The following is a 26317-nucleotide window of genomic DNA, read 5'->3' on the forward strand; positions in this document are numbered from 1 at the left end:
ATGTTTGGGTCGAAATTATTTTTTCCATAATCTGCTTGTGCTTAGCTTTCCCAAAACATATTATAATGGAAAAACGGAATTATAACGAGTAAGATACGAATTATTTAAAAACTTAGATTTTTTTTTCTGTTTTCCGAAAAACTGCATCTGTCTAGAGCAATCTGAAAATTCGCTGTGCAGTTTTTGGGTGGACTTGTTTATTTTTATTTGCTCATTTTAGGCTTTTCGAAAACATATTATAATAAGGAAACCGACTTAAAACGAGCAAGATATGAATTTTTTCAACAAATGGCTGAAAAAAGAACGTTTTTTTTGAAATTTTTTATTATTTTTATATGTCCTCTTTTAGGATCTTACTATTCTTGAGTATTCGAATAGTCCTTATGTCCCTTAAACAATTGCTTGACATTATGAGAAATTTGTGACATATGTTGTCACATTAAATGGTATTAATCATATTTTATTTTATTCCCATTTCAGATATGGCTGAATGGGAACATGCTCAAATTACTCCAAGTGGGAGTTCTCAAAGTATGTTAAGAAAATGAAGGGTCATTCAGAGACAAATAGAAAAAGATCTAAGAGAGTTTAATTCTTTGAAGATGGATCCCATGGATGCTTAATAGAATTTCTCCAGAACTTTGTCGTGAAATTTGATCAGAAACTTTATGAAAGTCACCCTCAAATTATAGATAGTGAAGGATATGCTATTTTGTATGATTCCTTGCCAGAATTCTGGAAGAATGAACTTAATTAAGTTAGAATCGAAATTGGGATGACGAAGAATTATGGAAGTACTATGTAAAAATAGGAGTTAAGTGGGTAAAGCTACACCCAAAGTGTATCCACATACTCCATTTTTTTATCAGATTAGTTTTATTTATTATTTTAATTTTTATTAAAGTATGAAATGAACATCTTTTATTATGCTTTGATATGAATATTTAAGTTTTATTTTATTGAATAAGTGAATGATTATTCTATTGCGCAATATAATATGGTGTTTAATTGTTAGACATACAAATCTGTGAGGTTATAGTCTAAAATAAATAAGTGTACACATTAAGAAGTTGATTTCAAATTTTGGTTAAATATTTAGTTTGTAGATGATGATTGGATGCATACATGTCTTTTCGATTTTACATTCAAATATGGCATCATTATGAGAATTGATTTGCTTGAATGTGTATGTCACATGCATAATTGTTAAAATTCTTGCCTAAAGATATGTTAATAACAGACATGGTATCAAAAGTATCATTACTGACTTAAACAAAGGTGAAAAACTTAATGGTAATAATTACGACATCTGGAGTCGTAATATATGGTATATGCTGGAAGAGAAAACATGATCTGGGAGGTATAAACCATGTATTGAATCAACCAAAAGAAGGTAATAATGCACAACACCTTAGGATGATGTCAAACATGGTAACTCAACTCAAGAGTGTTGGTCATGTTTTTTTTTAAGATGACCAACAAGTTCATGCAGTAATTCGATCTCTTCCCAATAATTGGGAAAACTTGAAGGTTAAATTGACCCTTAATCAGGGCATCAAAACTTTTGTGATGATTGCAAACCATGTTGAACTTGAAGATGAGCACCTTGGTGCTGCTAAAAGCTGCTTCTAAATGCCTTTGTGGCAGAAACAAGTGGTACAAAATCTTCAGGCTTCAAGCGTAAGAATAAATGGGAAAAATAAAGAGGCTGAAGAAAGACCTTCTAAGAAAAAGAAAAATCCAAATTTCAAGAAAGGAAAATGATTTTTCAAGAAAAGAAACAAGAGCAAAATGAAGTGCTATAATTGTCGAATGTTGGGGCATTTCACTCGTGAATGCAATGAGGCGAAAATATAGCATTTGAAACGTATCTCAAAGTGCAACATATGGTTTCGAGCACTTCTTTACAAGCTGAATTTTATCCTATATGGATTGTAGACTCAGGATCCACCAACCACGTGAGTCGAGATAGAGAGGTGTTTGTGGAGTTTCGTCGAGTTTCATCTAAATCAAGGTGGATCTACGTAGGAAATAATGTTAGGCTTAAAGTCAAAGGTATAGGCACTTGCAAAGTGGACTTGCGTGGTGGCCGTTCCTTGATGTTGCATGACGTCCTATATACTCCAGAGATTCGACGAAACCTAGTGTCTGTTCTTTTAGACGTTGGTTTTGATTTGTTTTTTTAGTCGTAATGGTGTTAGAATAACTCTAGATAATGTTTTATATGGTTTTGGACTTCGTTATGACCGTTTTATCGTATTAGATTGTAATCCGTCAACTTATGACTATTATGTTGACTGTTGTGTAATGGCATGTTATTCAAGTAACAATGATGTTGATGTTATTACATGGCATGCTAGATTAGGTCACATAAGGCAAAATCGAATAAATAGGTTGGCAAAAGAAAGACATTTATGTTTTTTCACCAAAGTTAAAATGTCAACTTGTAAAAATTGTCTTGCTAGAAAGATTACGCGTCCATTTGGGAAGGCTAAGAGAGTTGAATTCCCACTTCAATAAATTCATTCTGAAATTTGTGGTCCAATGAAAGTAAAGGCAAGGTCTGGTGTTGCATACTTCATTACATTTTTATTGACATTTTCACGCGCTTTGACTATCTCTATTTGATTTCTCATAAATCTGAAGCACTTGAGTGCTTTAAAATATATATGAATGAAGTTGAAATCAATTAGATAAAAACATAAAAGCTTTAAGAACCAATCGAGGACGTGATGATTTGTCAAAACAATTTGAAGGATTAAATACTGAAAAGGGTATTATTTGACAGTTAACTACTCCTTATACACCTCAACAAAATGGTGTAGCTGAAAGAAGGAATAGGACATTGTTAGACATGACAAGATCAATGATGACGCAGACAAATTTGTCTACCTTTTTCTGGAGAGATGCATTATTGACTACGACTTATATATTGAACAAAGTGTCTTCTAAATCAGTGTCTCCACTCCTTATGAATTTTGGACCAGTCATAAAATAAACATGAATGATTTACGACCGTGAGGTTGGTAAACTAAGTCCAAAAAGAAAGAAATGTATCTTTAAAAGATACTTTGAATGCTCCAAAGGGTATGTATTCATCGATGAACTGGAGGATGGAAGTATTACTAAAATTGTATCACAAGTGTTAGATTTTTAGAAAATGATTCTCCCAAGGGTGAAATAAATGAAGCCGAACCTCTGTACAAAATGTTGAATTCAGAAGATCAGATAATGTTGTCAAACATACTTGATAATTCAATGGATCAAGAAATGATTCCTGGTCCAAATGGGAGTTATGAATCCCAAAATCCTATAGAGGAAACTGAACTTCAAATTCGTAAGAGTACAAGAAAAGATGTACCTAAATGATCTTATGAGATAGAGGATTATGTAAGGATCAAGAAATGATTCCTGATTCAAGTGGGAGTTATGAATCAAAATCCTATCGAGGAAACTGAACTTCAAATTCGTAAGAGTACAAGAAAAGGTGTACCTAAACGATCTTATGAGATTGAGAATTATGTTTTCTTGGTATCTCCTACAACATTAAATGTACCAAATTCTGTAATAGAGGCCTTATCGAGCCCTGAAAGGTAAGAATGGTTAAAAGCGATGAAAGAAGAATTAGAGTCCATGAAAACCAACAAAAGTCTGGGATCTAGTTGACTTTCCTAAGGTACGTAAAACTATTGGAAATAAATGGATTCTTAAAGTTAAACGTAAATCGGATGGATCAATAGAAAGACAAAGCACGATTGGTGGCAAAAGGTTTACTCAAGAAGTTGGAATAGACTATGAGGAAAGTTTTTCTCCAGTTGTGAAGTTTACTTTTATACGATTTCTTTTAGCTATTGTTGCACGTTTAGATCTAGAATTACACCAAATGGATGTGAAGACCGCTTTTCTCAATAGAGAATTAAACGAGGAAATCTACATGGAACAACCAGTAGGTTTCATTGTTAAAGGTCAAGAAAAGAAAGTATGTAAATTGAGAAGATCAATTTATGGCCTAAAGCAATCTTCAAGACAGTGGTATCTAAGATTTCATAAAAAGGTGATGTCATTTGATTTCACCATGATCGATAAAGACTATTGCATCTATGTGAAAAAGTCCAATGGAAATTTTGTAGTTCTTTCTCTTTACGTAGATGATATTTTATTAGCTGGAAATAATTTGGAGTATGTGAAAACTGTCAAGTCATGGCTTTTAAAATCGTTTGATATGAAAGATATGGGTGAAGCAGACTATATATTGGGTGTTAAGATCCAAAGAGATTTTTCCAAGAAATTTTTGAGTTTACCTCAAGAAACTTATATAAAGACAATATTGAAACGTTTTCGAATGAATAGTTGCAAATCCATGGATACTCCTGTAGCAAGGGGTGAAACTTTAAGCTTTGAAATGTGTCCAAAGACTGAAAAAGAAAAGGAAGACATGTCTCGAGTTCCTTATTCTAGTGTTATCGGGAGTTTGATATATGTTATAATGTGTACTCGCCCAGACATTTGTTATGCCGTAAGTCTAGTTAGCAGGTATCAATCCAATTCTAGAAGAGATCATTGGAAAGCAGTAAAGAGAATATTCCGATACCTGAAGGGAACTGCAAATCATACACTGTGTTATAGTGGATCTGATTTATTCATAAGAGGTTATACAGATGCAGATTGGGCTGGTGACCGGGATGATAGAAAATCAACATCCAGTTATGCTTTCTTACTAAATGGTGGTGTTATTTCATGGAAAAGTAAAAAGCAAACTTGCACAGCTCTTTCAACCATGGAATCTGAATTTGTGGTTGCTAAATGGTAGTGCTATTTCATGGAAAAGTAAAAAAGCAAACTTGCACAGCTCTTTCAACCATGGAATCTGAATTTGTGGCTTGTGCGTCTGCAGTACAAGAAGTTGTTTGGTTAAAGAGATTCTTTGAGCATTTGAGTATTGCAAAGAATTCTAAGGTTCCCATGATTCTCTATTATGATAGTCAAGCGGTTATCGCATACACAAAGGATCCTAAGTATCAAAGCAAGACCAAACACATCGACATCAAGTATAACTTTGTGAGAGACGTAGTGGCAAGTGGAGAAATAACTTTGCAATACATTCCTACACGTGAAATGATAGTTGATCCTTTTAAGAAGGCTATCTCTAGAGAATTGTTTGAAAAAACATGTTAAGGCTCTAGGTTTGCGTAGAATATGATGATGTTGCAGTATTGTAAAATATATATCCTCTTCTATATAAAACTATTGAATTTATGTTCAAATGTAGTATGCATGTGATATTTTATAAAGAAATAAAGAGTGTCGAACAAGTCGTGAGATTGGCTCTCTCACACGAGCAATCGCCTCTTACGTCGGGGAACGTGAAGAGATGAGTTTCACCACCATTTTATGACTTGTTTTGTGATCCAGACAAAAGTTTCTCTACGAAAATGAGTTTAAGGATCACTGAAGAGAGAAACTAGGGTTAAACATCTGGAGATGTTTAGACCAAGGTCTGTACGATGTTGAATAATCGAAAGAATGAGACACATACACCAATCTAAGATGTAAACTTGTTTCATACCACGTGTGTCAAGCGATCAATGGGTCAATGAAAGAGTATTCCTTGCTTCTTCATTGTGTGAGACCCAGAAAAGTTAAAATGACTTTTTCATTGAAATATCCTTTGACCTTTTGTTGTTTCTTGAAGTTTCAAATCGGTGTTGCTACTTTAGCATGTTACTAATAGCCATGAGCGATTCAGCAATGCAATACATGTATAGGAAAGCAGTTGATATGAAACAGATAGGTTCGAGTAGAAAGGGAAGATGAATAAATGAACAATTCAACGTGTATACATAAGCCGGCTATTACACTTGAGTGTAATTGTGTATATAAAGTTAAATATGAACTCTAGTTAATATCCTTGAGAGGATGAGGGATCAAATAAGTAACTACTGAAGTAGTGAATGAAGTTTGGGGTATTGTGAGTAATAGTGTTCTTAAAATAATAGTGAATTCTTTCTGCATGTCATTGAATTCTTATGTACGGCTTGTAAAACCTTAAAGGTAAGCTCTTAATGCTCACAGGTCACACAAACTATTTGTTGTATGAATTGTGTGTTTGATTGATGTAATGTTGACTTGGGTCTTGTCCACCATGTGCGAAGTGAAAGATGTAAGTTTTGGGTCGTGGATCGCCCATGTGAACCGACCTGACCCGACCCAATCTGTTTCATGTCTTATCCAAATTAATTAATTAATAATTAATTGGATAAATCCTTTTAAAGGATAAGGCAGAACAGTTACAAAGTAATTGTTCAACCTCTCCTTAAAAGACTCCTAGTAGGAGTGTTTTCCTAAGGGATGTAAAAACTGAAAAAAGATGCAAGTAAAGAGAGGAAAACGTGTGAAACAGAAAACCGAAAATAAGCGATCAGTAAAAAACAAGAATTGAGTTTCTGAGACGAATCAATCAGTACACAGAAGAAGACTTCTAGTTTGTGAATAAATCTTTGTTTCCCAGTGATTCAAAGACAGATTTGAGTGCAATCCTGTCAAAGAAGCAAATCAACGACTTCCGCTGCGAATTACAAGGTACGTAACTCGTTGAATACCTTAATATTCCTATAGACGCCCTAACACACTCATGGTATCATTATGAATATGCAAACTAAACCTGTCTAGAAATTACATCATCAGTTGAGATGGAATATAATTACATCACGATGCCTAAAGACAATATAATAGACTGTTATGCTAGAGGCATCAAATAGCTAGTACATAAACACAGGTTAGGACCTCATGGTCTAATCTAGATACTTCAAAATTGAACTAGTCTACTTAAACGGTTTAAATGCATACAAGCAAGCAAGCAACACGTATGTCCTACCAACCTGAGTTATGGTGTGGTGGTTGAATTGTTTCACCCTTAACCAAAGGTTTCAAATTCAAGCTCTAGGTATAGAGAAAATTATGTTGGGAGTGCCACCCTCAAATGGATCTTGCAATGCACGATTTAGATTTAGTCGGAGCTTCAATACGAGCTTCCGATACCAAATGAGAAACCAAGAAAAAAAACATGTATGTCATGCCTTGAAGGGAAAACAAGCGAATTAAAACTGAAAATCTCACTTTTATTTCAACGGGTAGGCAAACCTTGGGGCCAATGGTTTGATATCTGAAATTTGATTACATGAACGAGTTACTGTTACCCATAAGTTACTAGAATTCAATTCAATACTCAAAATTGGATTAATTTTAATATCAATTGTTAAGTCAAATCAATGATTTTCTAATTCTAGGTTTTGATCTAAAATTCATCTTAGATCTTGGGTTTCAATCCCAACATGCTAAAGAGTTCAAAAATATTATATAAGTTCTTATCTTATTTTAGCAAATCACTATAGTTTATCTAAATTCTTAATTAATCTATAGGACTACCTAAAGAAACTATTTTTTGTGGTTTTAACTAGTTGAAAGCAAAATAATTCAAAATGAAGTATAGAACACACAAACTTTTATGTACAATAGTTAAATAATATGTACAAATATCAAATTCAGAATTCAATCATTAGCATTTAACATTAGAAAAAATTTACAGAAATCTCACATTTTAATTTACTTATTACCATTATCCTCTATAAATTTTACAAATATTCAAAGTCCTTCATTTTCGCGCATCAGATTAGTGTATCACGTATAAAATGTACATCAGATTAGTGTATCATGTATAAAATGTAATGTATTTTACTTAACGATTAATGTATCTCGCGCATCAGATTAATGTATCAACGCTTATATTATTGTATCCGTTTGAGGGATTTCTGTAATTATAAACTTTTAAGGAATAAATTATAATTTTACCTTAAAAGTATGTGATTTCTGTAATTTGCCCTTAAAATTATTACTATAAAATTCAAAACTCATAAAAATTTTATTGTGACTTAACTACTTATTTAATTTAGGTAATATTTCACTTATGCTAGTTGAGAAACGAAAGTCCATAAAACTCAATTTGGCCCTTCTCACTTTCACAATTTTTTAGCAGGAGTAAGAATTTTTTTTATTTTTTATTTTCATATCATAGCAAAATATGCATAATTTTTCACATTATACGATGAGTATGTTTGATACAAATATAACACAAAACAGCTGAACCAATACAAAAGGCAAGTAAAAATAACCGGCCCGGGAAGTGACGTCACTTTCCGGCGCCGGGAATGTCGTATTACAAGAGAAACTAAAAATCATGAAGGAACAATAACAGTACGCATCATATCCTTGAACTCGAAGAAATCAACGCGACCATCATGATCCTGATCAACTGACGAAATCATCATCTCCACTCTATCAATTTCACTTCCTTCCGGCAATCCCAATTTCTCTAGCACCACCTGCAATTCCTTCGCCGATATGAATCCATCGCCGTTCTCATCGAAAACATCAAACGCTTCTTTCAGATCCGATTCATCCTGTGTCGGATCCGGATTCAACCCAAGCTTACCTTCACATGTTGACCCGAAGAAAACGTCGTTCAGAGATCGATGCAAAGCTTCGAAATCTTCGAATCTAAGACCTGTGTTTTCTGGTTTGATGTGTAATTTCACCATGGATTCAATTTCTGATAGATCGGCGTCTAATCCAAGCAGGTTAAGTGCTTGGCTGAGTTCTTCAACGCTGATCAAACAATCGTGGTTTCTATCGAACACATCGAAGATCCGACGAAGACGAATGGAATTCAGGCTCGGGCTACGGAGACGGAACGACGATGAGGAAGAAGGCTTGAGTTTTCCCCGGGTAAGACTTTGTTTAAATTCATCCTTATTCTCATCTTGCACTGATCCCATCGGACTTGTTTTACACGATCGAATCGATTGAAATTAGTGTCGTATTTCTTCAGATTTTCAGAAAAAATGAAAGTAAACTAGTTAGAACTTAGACGAGGTAATGGACATGAAGAAAATGTGAGTAAATATAGTAGTTAGCTTGCAGAAGTAGTAACAGTGTGGAGATATGGGAAGTTGGAATTTGACAGAAGAAAATGATGGGTGGGCGGGGCATTAAAATTAAAAATGGGAGTAGGCAACCCATAATTAATTAAAGATGCCCGCGCATTTGACTTGTCCCATGTGTTACGCGTATTAATAGCGAACATGGCACAAATAGTACCTCATGTTGGATGTTATTTTAATCGATTTGTCTCTGAATATGTTAAATTGACAATCCTATTAATAAGATATTTATTATTGTTTTAATCTTTAACAATTTATTTTCAGTTTAATCAATAAGAAAATGCTCATATAATATCATGTATGCATGATGTTCATAAAATTAAACTAGTAACAAAAGTAGAAGTACTACACAAATTTTTGCATTGATCATTTTTGTTTAACATAGAATTGATCAAATTCCTTCTAAAAACTAAATAAATTGCGAAAATAAGATTAGTTGTTTTTCTTTCTTTTTTTATGACAAGAAAAATTCGCAGTCACTATCCATTGGGTGCGCACAGGGTGAAATTTATGCTCTTATGCAATAGCTCGCAAACCACATAGGAGAGGTAACACGCACTAGGCAAGCCCGGTGCGACGAGCTCAACCCAGAAGGCAAACCCCTTGCTTTCGCTGGCAATGGGTTTCGAACTTGAGACCTCCAACATAGAAGTCCCAAGCCCAAATTATTGGGCCACCCTGAAGGGTAGATTAGTTGTTTTTCTTTGTCACAATCAAATCTATAAAATTGAGAAGAGAGACGGCAACACTAGTTTGTATCGAGAATAGAGAAGGTGTCGTAATATAGAGGAACAACGGCTAGTTCATGTTGCCTAAGGCCGAAAGTAATACTAAATTTTAGGAAATAAGGTTGGTAAAATATTAAATTCACGATTATCTAATTAGGAGTAAAATAATGATTTATAATAATTTAGTGTGTGATCAATCGGTTTAACCAAAATCATAAAATTGAAAATCGAACAAATAACAAATTGATGATGATGTCACACATCGCATTTGGGCGGCATGGATGAAATGGAGGCTTGCCTCTAGAGTCTTGTGTGATAAGAAGGTACCCCTAAACTTAAAGGTAAGTTTTATAGAGTGGTGGTTAGACTGTCCTTGTTGTATGGAGTGGAATGTTGGCTAGTCAAGAACTCATATGTTCAGAAGATAAATGTTGTGGAGATGGGGATGTTGAGATGGATGTGTGGATATATATACTAGGAGTGACAAGATTAGGAATGAGGTTATCCGAGAGAAGGTAGGAGTGGCCTCTGTGATGACAAGATGAGGGAAGTGAGGTTGAGATGGTTTGGGCATGTGCAAAGAAGGTGTGTTGACGCCCTAGTGAAGAGGTGTGAGAGGTTGGTTGTAGGGGGTATCTAGAGGGGTAGAGGTAGGCCGGAGAAGTATTGAGGAGAGGTGATTAGATAGGACATGGCACAACTTCATATTTCTGAGGACATGACTTTAGATAGGAAGGAGTGGAGGTTACGTACTAGGGTATACCGTAGAAGGTTAGTTGAGGTGAATGGTTGGCATGTCGTGCGCTGGTTTTGTCTTGTTAGTGCATGTCATAGTACTAACCGTACCTTTGTAGTTCTTGTTGTATGTTGTGTACTGTGTTTTTGATTACCACACTGTTTTTTTTATTGTTATTGTTTCTTTCTTTCTTTTAGATTGTTATTATTTCTTTTTTATTGTTATTGTTTCTTTCTTTCTTTTAAATTGTACCCTACTTTTCTTACTAATGGTTATGTTTTTTTCGTTTTTTACTTGGGTTCGATGCACTTGAGTTGAGTGTCTTTAATTTTGGAAACGATTTCTCTACCTCCTTGAGGTAGTGGTAAGGTCTGCATACATTTTACCCTCCTCGGACCCCATTTAGTGGGATTTCATTGAGTATGTTATTGTTGTTTAACTTCAACTTTTCACATGACATGTTTAAACCATAAAATCAAAAGACATTTTGATATATTTAACATATCTTTTAATATACGACCGTAAGATTCAATCTCTTTTAATGTAATTCAAATATGACAAGTATTAGTATATAGTGAAAAACTTTTCACTCTTTGTTAATGTGCATATAGTAATAGTATAGCATATATCCGATAATTACTATAACACTCTTTGTTAATGTACATATTTATTATTGTTAAAAGTTATTTTTGTTATAATGCATGACCTAATACTTAATTAATAGAAATAGTGTGATAAAATAGTTATGTTAATTAATATTTCTTTTAATAATGTGTTGAGTTCAAATATGAAAAGTAAAAATAAATCGACATTATTTTTCTTACCATAACGAGGTGGGTGAGGGGTGGCTTATAGTCGTAGTCTCCTAGAAGTTGTATTTTTTTTCTTTCCCAACTTTTGAAAAATAAGAAAGGAGTTAGTCAGCGATTGACCTTATCAATGTAATTACCTTTGAATTCTTCGACGGCGTGCACCAGTGACAAAAGAATAAGCATATGCTTTTCTAAGAATCATTTGACATTTCATTATTCATTAATTTTACTCCTTTTGATTCATTTTATTGATCATTATTTTTACATGTTTTAAAAAATAATAATTTAATTAACTTATTTTTATTATTCAGTTTAATATTATCATATTAATCTATTTTCGTATATATTCAAAGTAATAAAGATGAAAATGAATAATTACTTATATTTTAATTTTTTAAAATAATAATTATGTTGAATCAACTACTTTTAATAAGCACGATAGTTAAAATAGAACGAAAGGGACTATCTTCCTATGTTATTTGTGATGTTGCATTCTTTTTTATTGGTGTTGATGATATTGACATATTCAAAATTTGAAATAAAATACGGACCTCAAGTATATTTATATATTATTTGAGTCCTAAATTCAATTTTTATAGCTTCAACCCAACTCATGTATTCATTTAATAAAAATAAAGAATTCATTACAATGTTAAAATGTAAAACTTATAAATTTCAAATTCTAAATCTGTCTCAATACGTTCAACCTATAAGCAGAGGTGTATCCAGAATTTTGACATGATGGGTGCACTATTATAAAAAAAGTTGATATATGATATAAATTTGATCGGTTCGACATTTAGGTTCTTACTACTAAAAATCATTAAAATTTTAAAATTATAGGTCTAAAATTAATATATATATTAAATTAATTAAAATGCTAAAAGTGCTATCAATTACCACTTAGAGAAGTGTTATCTAATTTTAGAAAGAAAAATAAAACAAGATAAATATAAAATTCAAATTTCTAACCTCTCGGAGAGAGGTGCACCCAGTCATAATCGTGTTATGTGATACTTCGAGTGTGGGTTCACACATCTATATTTCAATAGTTTTTTAAAATATAACACTATTATATATAATCTCGGGAGGGGACCATGAATTCACGTGAACCCGGTGAACCCCCTTTAGATACGCCTCTGCCTATAAGTTATAACTTAATCTTAGAGTGACAAGATTGGTTAGCTAGAGTTCCGTTGCGGATATCCAAGTACAAATCGCATTTGGAGGAAGCTTTGATCTTGATTTTAAACAACACATTTAGTTTTACTTTGCCCTTCAGTTTCATGTAAAGAGTTAATTGTAACATCCCCTTTTCAACTACGTCTGAAAACAAATTAGGATTCGACGATATCTGATTCGCCATAATTATCAACGTGAAGTTCATCGTTGTCGTGGTCCGTGCCCCGATTTTCCCCGCCGGGATGTGAACATCTCCTATTTCTTGGCCCCCATACTCGATATAAGGATTGATGTCTTCGTATTGAAAACTGACCCTGTTGACAGAAATGGACCTAGAGTGTTAGAAGTTGGTTCGATTGTATCGTTTATTTTCAAATCATATGGTAATTATGTAGTAATCTAGTGAAAAATGGTAATTATTGTGCTGATATGCAATTTTTAATTTCTATCAATTCAAATCAAAGTATTGATTGTTAAACCATTTAATTAATCGAGTATGGTGCTCAACTGGACTGTTACTTCATATATTTCGAAGATAATATAGTTTGAACAACAACTTAGATATAATATAATAATGGGAAACATACGTAAATATGCTATATTAAGAAAAAATTTATCATTTATAGTAATAATATTTTTTTTTACTTGATCATTTTTAATACATTTATAATACATATTACAGAGAACAATCTATAAAACACATATAATACAAGTTTTATTGATGAACAATTATATTTATCACACACTTTAATACATTTATAATACACTGTGTCAATTTCTTACCAAACAAGCATAATATATTTTAAAACAGTTATAATACATATATATTGCATACATAATTCACTTTTAATACATATTACATATTTATCATAGTAATGTTATATATTGCTATAAATGATAATAAATAATAAGTATCGTTAAAATTAGTAATTATTTATTAAAAGATACCAATTCAAGTAATTTATCCATATAATTATGTAAAGGAATCTAAAATGCATATTTAAGTTAATTCAAGGTTAAATATGTTTACTGAATTATTGCAAAGACAAAAGTCATAATTTATTAAGTACTCTCTCGGCCATATTACTTGTACCTATTTAACTTGATACATATCTTAAAAGGCTATAAATAAATAATAATTTTATTATATTACCTCTAATTATTATAAGTCAGCCATTACTAAATGAATAGAAAATAATTAGAAATTAACAATAAGTGTAAAATAGATACAAAATGGTAATATATATCTTAATTTTTCAAACAGAATAAGTAAAAATAAATGGAGAGAGTAGCCGTTAAAATTTAAAGTTTCAAAACGTATAAAAAAAAACTTCTTTGTTCATGTGTGTGATGAAATTAAACAACAAAGTAGTATATATATTAAGACTAACAAATTCAAATCATAAATCTGTCTCTACCTGTTGTGGTTCTCAATAGAGACGCTTCCATTCATGGTGATGTTGAGGTTGACCTTGAACCTGGCCGAGTCGACAGACACGGCCAGATCCTCGAGAGTGATGGAATTGAGGTTGATGGTAGGGCGCTTGGGCCTAAAAACAGTGAAATTCAAGATAGTAGAGGTTATAGTGAAAAGCATATAGGCACATAAAATAAACATACATATTTTCTTTTTTCTCTTGTGTCTTCGTGTGTACTTACAATCCTCAACATTATATGATCTATTTTCTCCTAGATTTGATGATGATTCCATTTCCATTTCTATAATTCTCCTACTACTATTGGTACGTTCTATCATTTTGTATGGATGAGATGATGGATTGTGTAGTATATATTAGTGTTATATTTATAACTTGAGGCTCTAGAAAAGTAGGTTAGAGTCTAGCTACTTATTGATCGTTTCGTTTTACTTGGCTTTATACAAAAAATAGATATTTCATTTTACTTGTTTATTGTAGCAAATAAAGAGAGTTTTAATACTCTCTCCGTCTCTATTTGTATATGATATAGTTTGACTAATTGGTACGGAAGTTAAGAAAAAAAAGAGATTTTTAAAATTTGTGGTCTAAAATAAGTTATAGACGATATTTATATGGTTATAAATCCTTAGGTTAAATAGATATTTTAAAATTGAATTACTACTAAATATAAAAATATGTCATTCTTTTTTAAACAAACTAAAAAGAAAAATGAGTCATATAAATTGAGACAAGGGATAACCCTCTTTTTTTTTTTTTCATATTACCTTTAGTATTAAATAACTATATAAAGTAATTATAGTCAAATTTAAAATTCTATCATTAATAAGGTTAGTTTAGTAAAATATATCGCGGTAGGAGTTAAATATAATATGAAAAGGAGGTAGTACTACTCCATCTAATCCAAAATAAATGAATGATAGGTTCTAGCATTTTGTATGGATGAGATAATAGGTTGTGTAGTATATATTCCATTTGTCCCTAATTATTTATCCACTTTTGAATTTGCACACCTATTAAGAAAATAACTATTGACATAGTGAGTTTATCATTTTATCCCTATTAATTATGAAGTGTATGAATTAAAAGCTTAAGGTTTTCAAAAAATTCTACTTTTTTCAAAGTAATTAATTGAAAGTATAATAGGTGAAAAAAAATTGTACTTTCTTGACTTGTCAAAATGGACAAGTAATTAGAGACAACTAAAAAAGGAAAAGTGTGTGTAATTAGGGACAGAGGGAGTATTTGTTTATATTTATTACTTGAGGCTCTAGAAAAGTAGGTTAGAGTCTAGCTACTTATTGCTTGTTTCATTTTACTTGTTTATTGTAGCAAATAATGAGAATTTTAATACTCCCTCAATCTTGATCTGTATGATATAATTTGATTTGATACGAAGTTTAAGAAAAAAAAATTAAAAAATTATGGTGTAAATTAGTTTAATTAAAATAAATTATAGATGTTAGTATGACGCGACCATGAATCATTTCATTAGAGGTTAAATGGATATTTTTAAGTTGAATTATTACTAAATATATAAATATGTCATTATTTTAGGTTTGAGTAAAAATGAAAGTAAGTCATATAAATTGGGAGAGAGTACCTAAATAACTACTCCCTCCGTCCCATATTATAAGTCACATTTTCCATTTGCACTTGCATTAAGAAATAAGGTAATTTTACCCTTATGCCCTTATTTAATGTTTGCTTATGACAACTTTGTAATAAATAATGAAATGTTAGATTTCAAAAATATAAATGCATTTGGATGACTATTTAAATTTTACTTTTTGGAGCCAAAATTTTTCACCAATTGATCCAAAAAAATTTAAAAATCAAGTTTTTCCCACCTCAATTTTCATATATATATATTTTGTGTAAAATGTTTTTTTTAAAATATTTTTATATATAAATTCTTAAAGCAAACATGACTACATCACAAAATATTCAAATTCCATTACTTCAAATTGATCTAAATTTTCCTGCTAAATCTGATGTTATTGATAATGAAATTAGACGACAAATGAATTTTAGTTTTAGTTCGACAAATCATTTGTTTTTTGATTTAAATGGTGCATAACTCCTTTATTTGGATCTTGATTTTTCTCAATTTGGCCTTCACATGTTTCGGTTGAGTCTTCTATTTTTACATCCTTTGAACTTTTTAAAATGCCATCTTCCTTGATAAAATTTGTTGAAGCTTCAACTTTCAAGATTATTTTTGAATTTTTTTTCATCTTTTATTTTAAATTTGTTTGTTGATATTATTTTTCAAAATCAGATTTTATAGAATAAGTAGTGAATAAAGAAAGTAGTTAATTAATGAATGAAGTACTCTCCCAATGAAATTAATTACTTGTAGATTTCCTAGATTAGTCAAAGTAAATATATTTTCAAGATTAATTAATTAATCAATCAAGGGTATAATGGGAAAAATATGGTAATTTATGCATAAATTTTATATAATGACATATATTGTAGTCTAACTATTTTTCGAAAGAGGTGACTTATAATATGGAACGGAGGGAGTATATAAAGTAGTTGTAGTCAAATTTAGAGTTCCAAAGGATTATTAATAAGGTTAATTTAAAAAATACACTTCTAATTAAAAATTTATTAAGGATGTATTAAATCAATAAGGACTAAGTTAGGAAGGAGTACTAATCCATCCCGTCCAAACTAAATTAATTTCTGACACTTTTTCTACGATCCAAAATAAATGGATTTTTCAAAGTTTAAAAATGTATTAATTTATTTAATTATTAAAACTTATCCTTCTCTTTAATGGAATTTTCAACTATCTATAGCTTTAAAGAAGACTTTGTGAAGAAGTAAAGCGTAATATTGCCAAATTATCTTTTAATAATGTCATTAACTAACTTTCTTACAAATTTATGTCACACCATAAAGGTTACATTTATTTAGGACCAAGAAATCGAGTAATTAATTATTCAGAGCTAAGAAGAACGCGTAACAATTAATGCTTTTAGCTTTTTTTAATTTCATACTCTTAACTTTTCTAGAATTTGTCACATTTGATTTGCAATTTCTGTCTGGTCCTTTATGACAAAGACAAGCACATTGAGAGGAAGAATGTGTCCCCATGTTGCCTTTCGTTTTCTTTTTCCTAAAATATCTTTCTTGATAAAATTAGTTTTTATCGATAATTAATATTTATTAATTTAAAGAATGCAATTTTAATTACATCGTTTAGGAGATGAAACCTAAGGAATTTAAATGAATCCTCTTTTGAAAATGGCATTCATGAATTTGAGGTCATGATTAATAATCTCGGTTACCGCAATAAAATGGATATCAATATTCTCATAAATTAACCAAGTAAAAATGATTCATGTTCAAAGGTCCAGACCTTAGAAGAAATTATGGTTATCATCGAAGAAAACAATGTTGATGATGAAGTTGAAGACAATACAATACATTTGGAATCAGTTACGCATAAAGAAACACTTATCGTGTCTAGAACTCTTCACAATTTTTTGGTGTAGTTCGAGAAGACAACACCGAAACTTTTGAATGCAATAAGAAAATTAGAGATTAGATTCAACAAGATTTAAATTTTAACCAAAAATACTAGAATCATATTTCACTAAATTGTCTTAGATATTTTTGTAACTTTAAAAAACTGTTAATTTATAATTTTAATAGAATCATATATTTACATAGGGGTCTTCTGAAAATATTATCTTATTAAAATTGGTGATTTTTTCCACTGGTTCAAATCAGAACCGAAAAAAAATTATCTTAGAGAATTTATTAATAGAATAATTATTTTAGAGAGGTTTGACTTTATATTCTCTTCTATTTGAGCTTTAAGTTAGGCGGAAAAACTAATTTTTACCGTTTTCATTGTTTTGTAAACTTTAGTTGTTGACAATATGTTTTCAGCAGAAAAAATACTTTTTTGAGAGGAGTGAGGCCGAGTTTTATGGAAGTTGCTCCATAGGGTTAAGTAATAAATAGTCCTTCAGTTATTCAGTCATCGTTCGACATCTAACAATATTTATTCATTCACCAGCAATACACTATTGTTCTTAATAATTTCTTAAATTGTCCTTGATATAACTATGATACAAACAGAATTAAGATGAGTAAGCCTAAAGGGAAAAGTATTGAATTACCCTTGAACAGTTGTGCTCGATTCCCTTCAAAGAAAGAGAAAACTGATAGAAGAGAGAATTTTCTTATTGATCTCTAAATTGATACCCATTACAATGAAAGATCAACTATATGTAGCTGGACTATTTCCTAGAGTTAGTTATAACTAACTCTTCTAAAACCTTTCCTAATGGTTTCAGTTTCACACCCATGCTTAGTCATGTGACTGCTTCACTTAGCTAAAACACAAGCATATACAAATTGAAATTAATGAAATGAACTAATTGGCATGTAACAATACTCCCCCCCCCCCCCCCTTCAACTAATCCTTGTCCTCAAGGATTAAAATGTGGAAACTGCTGAGTGAAAGACTGAAAATCTTCCCAGGTGTTGTCCTCTTCTGCTGCATTGAACCACTTGATTAACAATTGAGTAGCAGGTCTGCTGTGCTTCTTGACAATCCTCCTATCAAGAATGGCCTGTGAAGTGAGAAGTATGTGACCAGCATCAACATGAACTTCAGGGAGAGTAGCAGAAACAATATGGGATCCTAACTTCTTTTTTGAGTTGAGAAATATGTAAGGTAGGATGAATTTTAGAGTCAGGGGGTAACTGGAAGGTGTAAGCAACTGGACCCACCCTTGCAAGGATTTGGAAAGGACCAAAAAACTTGGCTGAAAGTTTTTGGAAAGCATGGGATTTAAGAGAGGTCTGTCTGTAAGGAAGTAACTTGATGTAAACCCAATCTCCCACTACATAAGACCTATCAGTTCTTCCTTTATCAGCATGAGACTTCATTCTACTCTGGGCTCTGGCCAAATGAGCTTTTAGGCATCTTAAAATGGCCTCTCTGGCTTGTAGACTCCTATCTACCAAATGCAGTTGTGAGTCAAAAGGCATATAAGGTAAGAGAGGAGGGGGTGATTGGCCATAAACTACAGAATAAGGGGTTATGTTAATAGCAGAGTGGAATGTGGTATTGTACCACCATTCAGCCAATGCCAGGCTTCTCAAACGTCATACATCTCAGATAACACTCAAGGCATCTGTTTACAACTTCAGTCTGTCCATCTGTTTGTGGATGGTATGCAGAAGAAGTAAGCAATGTGACTTTCTGTAGTTTGAATAATTCCTTCCAAAATTTGCTTGTAAAAATTGGATCTCTATCTGAAACGATGGTTTTTGGCATGCCATGGAGTTTGAACACCCCATTCATGAAAGACTGAGCCACATCCACAGCAGAATAAGGGTGTTTAAGTGCCATAAAGTGAGCTGCCTTACTCAATCTGTCAACTACCACAAAAATCACCTCATGTCCAGCCACCCTTGGAAGGCCTTCTATAAAATCCATAGAGATATCTTGTCATACTTTGTCAGGGATTGGAAGAGGTTGAAGAAGGCCAGGGTATGCAACATTCTCACCCGTGCACCTCTGACAAACATCACAACATCTAACATAGGCATAAACGTCCTGCTTCATCTTCTTCCAATAAAAATCTTGTCGAAGCCTTTGCAAGGTAGTTGTCATACTAGAATGACCCCCACCAGAGCTATCATGGTACAGTGCTATCAAATCTTTTCGTACTGCAGCCACAGAACCTACCATCATCTTACCCTTTCTACTGAGAATACCAGCATGATACCTATAAGAAGGTTTAGGATCACCTGTAGTCTGTATAGAAGTAATTAGCTTCTGTAATACAGGATCCTGCAACCATGAATTCTTCACATCTTCAAGTAATTGAGCTTGGACCCCAGAAATGCTACAAAGCTTAATGGGTTCCTCTCTTCTAGAGAGAGCATCTGCAACAATATTGTCATTGCCCTTCTTACAGGAAATTATATAGTCATAACCAAGTAGTTTAACCAGCCATTTATGTTGGCTAGGAGTGGTAATTCGTTGTTCTAGCAAATATTTGAGGGGTTGGTGATCAGTCTTTATAATAAATTGCCTTCCCAAAAGATAAGGCCTCCACTTTTGAACAGCAGCTACCAGTGCTAACAATTCTCGTTCATATGCTGATAAGGCTTGATTCGTTGCAGACAGTCCTTGACTGAAGAAAGCTACAGGTCTGTGACCCTGTGCAAGAACAACACCAATGCCTCCTCCAGATGCATCTGTCTCTACTATGAATTCTTTGGAAAAATCTGGTAAAGCTAAGACAGGTGCTGATGTAACAGCTATTTTTAGTTGGTCAAAGGCTTGAGAAGCAGCCTCATTCCATTTGAAGTACCCTTTTTTCAGCAAATCATTCAAAGGTCTTGCTATAATCCCAAAGCCTTGAATAAATCTCCTGTAGTTTCCTGCAAGTCCTAGAAATCCTCTCAAACCCTTCAAAGTAGTAGGTTGAGGCCAGTGCACCACAGCTTCTACCTTGTCCCCATCCATAGCAACCCCTTCTTGAGAAATGACATGACCTAGATAGTCAATATGTTGGACCCCAAAAGCACACTTACTATGCTTCACATATAATACATTTGCTCTAAGTATACTGAAAGTTTCTCTCAAGTGAGAAAGGTGATCAGTCCAGTTAGAGCTGTAGACAAGGATATCATCAAAGAATACCAAGATAAATCTCCTGAGATGAGCAAGAAAGATCTGATTCATCAAGCTTTGAAATGTAGAGGGAGCATTGGTTAGGCCAAAAGGCATGACCATGAATTCATAGTGACCTTGATAGGTCCTAAAGGTAGTTTTTGGAATGTCAGGCTCAAACATCCTAATCTGATGGTAGCCGGATCTTAAATCCAACTTGGAAAAATACTTTGCACCATGTAGCTCATCTAATAACTCTTCAATTAAGGGAATAGGAAACTATCTTTTACTGTATGATTATTCAATTCTCTGTAATCGACACACATTCTCCATGAACCATCTTTCTTCTTTACCATGACTATAAGTGAAGAATATGGACTGGTGCTAGGCCTTATGACACCTGAATCTAACATCTCGTTTACCAGCTTCTCAATCTCATCCTTCTGAATTGCAGGATATCTGTAAGGTCTAATATTGATTGGAGATGTGCCATCTTTCAATACAATCTTGTGATCATGATTCCTAGAGGGTGGTAGTTCTGTTGGTACCTTAAATAGGTCAGAAAAATCCTATAGCAACTCTTGCATGTTTGTACTGTCCTTCCCTGTGGTACCACAGCTGCTAATAGAGAACAAACGACTTGGTTCCTCACTGCATTCCTCTCCCAAATACATACCTACAGAGATCATACATAGTTCTGCTGGTTTAGCTAACAACTTAGCCATACCACTCTGTTGAACCACCTTAGCCGCAGGTGGTTTGATACCCCTCAAAGACACTTTGTGACCCATGATACTGAACTTCATCTTAAGTTGTTTGAAATTCCACATTATGTCCCCCAAAGTAATCAGCCATTGAACCCCAAGAACCATATTACATTCTCCAATAGGTAGCACTAGCATGTCAGAATCAAATGATACTCATTGCATTTTCCAAACCAATTTCTTACATACATAATTGCAATGCATCTTTTTCCCATCAGCCACAGAAACAGGAAATGGGGATATAGCAGTTAAAAGACATCCCAACCTCTTAGCAGTATTTAGATCAAGAAAATTGTGAGTGCTTCATGTATCAATTAGGACTTGTACAGCCTTGCCTTTAACAGATACTGTAACCCTCATAGTCCTAAAATCATGCAACCCATTCATAGCATAAACTGAGACATGTGGTAGAATAGCCCCCTGATCATCAGTCTCTAAACCTTGACCTATCATAGTCAAAAATTCAGCAGGGTCTACAAAGACTTCTTGCTCTAATTCCACAATACCTGCATTGTCTTCCTCTACTTCCATAGAAAACAAATGTCTTTTCTTCTTACATACATGCCCATACACATACTTTTCATCACAATTGAAACACAGGCCATTACTCCTCCTTTCGTCCATTTCCGCAGGTGTTAACATTTTGACATTTTTTAGGTTTGGCTTGGAGTTGTTAGAGAGGGTAGAGGGAATTTTTGGGTATTCTGATGAACTCTGTTGGATTGCTAGGTAGATCCTAGGTAGATCCATAAGAAAAAATGGGATTAGTGGTGTCAAATCTAGGAGTAGTTTTGGGATTATAAGGCTATGAAAAAACTTGTTGCTGAACAAGAAGTGTTTGCTCCTGCATTCTAGCTAAACTAACTGCTTTAGCTAGAGATCTAGGTCCCAACATCTTAACAGGTAGGCCAATTTCTGGTTTAAGACCCCTCACAAAACAGCTAACAACATAGTCTTCTGAAAGTTCTACTCTAGTGAGTAGTTCATCAAAGATATCAACATAAGCTTGTACAAAATTGACTTGCCTGAGATCCTTGAAGTCTCTCATAGGATCATCATACAGCTCAGTTCCAAATCTGGCATACAAACACCTCACGTAATCATCCCAGCTAGGCCATCATCTGGTCAATCTCTGCTTCATATACGATTGATGCCACTGCAAAGCTTTTCCATCCAATTTGCAGGAGACGATCTTCACCTTTGCATCTGGAGAAGTTTCATCTACATCGAAGAACTGCTCGCACCTATAGAGCCAATCTTTTAGCCCAGTTCCATCAAAATGAGGAAGGTCAACCTGATAATTCCTGTTATCCACTGGACAATTGTGATTGAGAATTGGAACCCCTTTGTCCTTGTTAACATCATGTGCTCTCCGATCTTCTCCATCTCCATTTCTAGGGTTCACATTCTCTGTCAGCAGTCGTTTAATATCTTTCATGGCCTGCGCCACCTTCGTATCCATCGATTGTTGCAATTTTGTCACAGAACTAACAACTCCTTCCATAGAACCCTTCAGCATATCAACCTCCCGTCGTAATTCTTGCATACGAGTGTTGTGATCGTCCATTGTTGCAGGTCAAAGGATTTCTGAGCTCTGATACCAATGATACAAACAGAATTAAGATGAGTAAGCCTAAAGGGAAAAGTATTGAATTACCCTTGAACAGTTGTGCTCGATTCCCTTCAAAGAAAGAGAAAACTGATTGAAGAGAGAGAAGAGAGAATTTTCTTATTGATCTCCAAATTGATACCCATTACAATGAAAGATGAACTATATGTAGCTGGACTATTTCCGAGAGTTAGTTATAACTAACTCTTCTAACAACATTTCCTAATGGTTTCAGTTTCACACCCATGCTTAGTCACGTGACTGCTTCACTTAGCTAAAATACAAGCATATACAAATTGGAATTAATGAAATGAACTAATTGGCATGTAACAAACTAGTTTTTGGCACCAGATCTCAAGTTATTCCCCTTCTCTTACTCAATTATTTGAGTTCACTTTATTAATTTGTTACTTGTTATTAGCCTTGTTTACATTAATTAAATAACAAGTTAAACTATCTTAATCATGTACTATTAATTAGTTATTTCAATTTACGTATTCTTATGCCATCGTAGTCTACAAATTCAACCACCTATATAAGGGTAAACAATTACCATATGCTTACTTTTATAGTCAATCAAACACTAGAAAATATCCATCAAAGTGATTTCTTAAAGAAAACATTTTTCAAAAAAAAAAGAATTTTCCCTATGAAATAATAAATATTTTAATTTATGAAACAACTTTAGTATATTGATGAGTTAGATATGATATTTCTGCAAATTAACCCTTCACACGTCTAGCTAGTCAATTAAACTAATTAAAAATGATATTAATAGAGTGGCTGGATGTTAATTCAGTCGATTTTTATGTATGTAGGGGAGAAGTTACTACTACAAACTACTCCATATAGTTGGTGCACTAGGTATACATGTGATACTAGCTAGTTTTTGTAAGGTGTAACTCTATGGCCTAGGGGGTTAGGTGAGCTATAACTCCTTTTGCATTAGGAGTGATAATTTTTCCTTACATCTCAATGATATTTTTTGTTGTTGTTGATTTTTCATCTGGTGTTCCGTATTTGTATTAAAATCCGACTAAATTTAGATTCACGCTACGAACTCAATACCTCTAATTAAGGATGAAAGAGTATATACCACTTAACGACCACCCTTTGGGCCTCAATGATGTTTTCTATAATTCCTTTCATACTTCCTTTACTAGTTTTCCCTCATCTTAATGTTTGTCTTGAATTTTCTATTTTATTTGGGTTCTATATCATAATGTTTTTACTGCAGTTAATTTGGTGAAATAGGTTTATTTTGTAGAAAAAGGACTCTTTCTATATATATATACACCATTTTCTTGGAGAAGTTTTCGACTTCTATAAATAAAAAATAATACTTATCATATAAAATATAATAGCATACAATATAGTTGTTTAGAGAAGTTTAATTATAGAGATGTTATTTTTTCTATAGCTTTAAATTTTAATATTAAAATTGTTTCATATATAGATCGATTAAAACGATATCAAAATTCTCTGCTTCTTTTAGTATAGTTTTTGTAATTTTTAATTTCCACATGATGCCTTGTTATTTCTCCCAACACCTTAATCTCACTCTATGTGATCATATTCATTTAGAGACGGATTATCTTAGACATTGAAAAATAGTTGTGGCTATAAGATTTTTCAAAATTATAATTAAAATAGATTATAATATTTGTGTGGCCATAAAAACTCATCATTTAAGCGTAAATGTTATGTTTTTGGATATGATGTTAGAACCATGTTAGAGCAAGTGAGAAACAGACAGTGATAGCGATAGTGATAGTGATAGTGATAGTGATAGAGAGGTTTATGTTTAAAATATTAGTTTTGAACACATAAAAGTATTTGATTGAAACTTCATAGAAAAGGCCAGATGACTAATCGTAACACGTATAAGGGTCTCCCACACGATTCCACCAATATTTTATTTCCTTGCATATTCAATGCAGAATATAGAATGTTAGAAGCTATGATCCATTTAGGGTGTGTTTGGTACAAAAGAAAATGTTCTCATGTTTGATTGATGAGTGGAAAAAAAATCGAAAATATTTTCTAGTGTATCATTGGTGAGTGGAAAATTAGTTTTAGAAATTATCTATTATTTTTTGCTAGAAAATAGAAAATACTCTTTAGGAAATTAGTTTCTGACTTGAAAATCAACCTCAATAATCAATCTGACACCTAACCTTAAAAGCCTATATATGACTCAACATTTGAACTGGAACCTGATCCTAACCATGACCCAAATCAAGACACGATCCTAAGACCCCACCCCACCCCACCCTAACCCCAACATCCGACTCGAGACTCAATCTCGACCTCGAGACCCGATTCGATAATCGAACACAACTTCAACCCGAAAACGACTCCAACCCGAGATCTGATCCCGACACACGACTCTGACCCGACACTCAACCCTGACTCGAGAGCCAATCCTAACCCGACCCTAGCCTAAGAGCCAACCCTGGCCCGACCCTAGCCTAAAAGCCAACCCTGACCCAACCCAACCCGAGATCTGACACCGACAACTGAACGAGACCCGACACTCAACCCTGTCTCAATCTCGAGATCTGACCCCAACTCCCAACTCTAGATCCGACCCAAAATTCTAACCCCGAACAAGACCGAACACTCAACCCTGGCGTTTGACCCAACAACGACACCTGACTCGAGATCCAACCCTGACACCCTACCTCGAACTCTAACCTCGAGACCTGACCCCATACAAGACCCTATTTCGACCCTGACCTTTGACTTGACCCCAATCCCATTGCGCCTGATCTCAACCCTAACCCCAACTCTGACCTCTACTAAGACCCTGTCCAGCCAACCGACCCAACCTCTACCCGAGACCTTGACTTGAGACCCAACCGCAACACTCAACCTATAATTCGATCTCTAATTCTCTAGAGATTTGATCCCGACTCAACTTGAAACTCAAGAGTTGGGTCTCAAATCAAGGTCGAGAGGCGAGTTTCAAATTGAGAACCAGGAGTGAGATCTAGAATTAGTATTGAGAATCGATACCTGAGAGTTAAGTTAGGATGGAAAGTTGAGGTGTGAGGTTCAAAATGATTTTGAAAAATGCTTTTTTTGTTTTAAGGGACATCATTTTCCTTAAATTTGAGGAAAATAATTGATTTGGAAAACATTTTCCTCCATACCAAACACACCCTTAATCATCACTCGAGAACATAAACCTTTTTTTTTCCTCAAAACATTGTAATAACTACATTAAACTTGGCCGTAAAACAGGCCTTCTTACAGCTGATCTTTTAGAAATACATTAGAAGAGAACAATACAGAGAAACATGAAAGTGACAAGATTAACATGGCAAATTTCAAATCACCAAGACGATGATATCCTCGTTAAAAGGACTGAGAACGTACTAAAACAAGTGATGCAAGTGA

The 26317-nt window shown here is 33.4% G+C and overlaps 1 protein-coding gene across 1 annotated transcript; it reads right to left on the bottom strand.

Annotated features, from left to right (window-relative positions):
- Positions 1–8220: 8220 nt before the first annotated feature.
- On the bottom strand, positions 8221–9098 carry LOC125840049 (calcium-binding protein CAST). The gene has a single exon (XM_049519034.1). The coding sequence runs from the start codon at positions 8829–8831 to the stop codon at positions 8232–8234; it is 600 nt and encodes a 199-aa protein (XP_049374991.1). The 5' UTR covers positions 8832–9098; the 3' UTR covers positions 8221–8231.
- Between the last annotated feature and the right edge of the window lie 17219 nt (positions 9099–26317).

Source organism: Solanum verrucosum, unplaced genomic scaffold (assembly GCF_900185275.1).
Source record: "Solanum verrucosum unplaced genomic scaffold, falcon-dt-bn FXZP01000177.1, whole genome shotgun sequence".
Lineage (NCBI taxonomy): Eukaryota > Viridiplantae > Streptophyta > Magnoliopsida > Solanales > Solanaceae > Solanum > Solanum verrucosum.

What these genes read in the sequence shown, in the direction of transcription:
- LOC125840049 (XM_049519034.1), bottom strand. Translation starts at nt 8,831, where the DNA reads ATGGGATCAGTGCAAGATGAGAATAAGGATGAATTTAAACAAAGTCTT.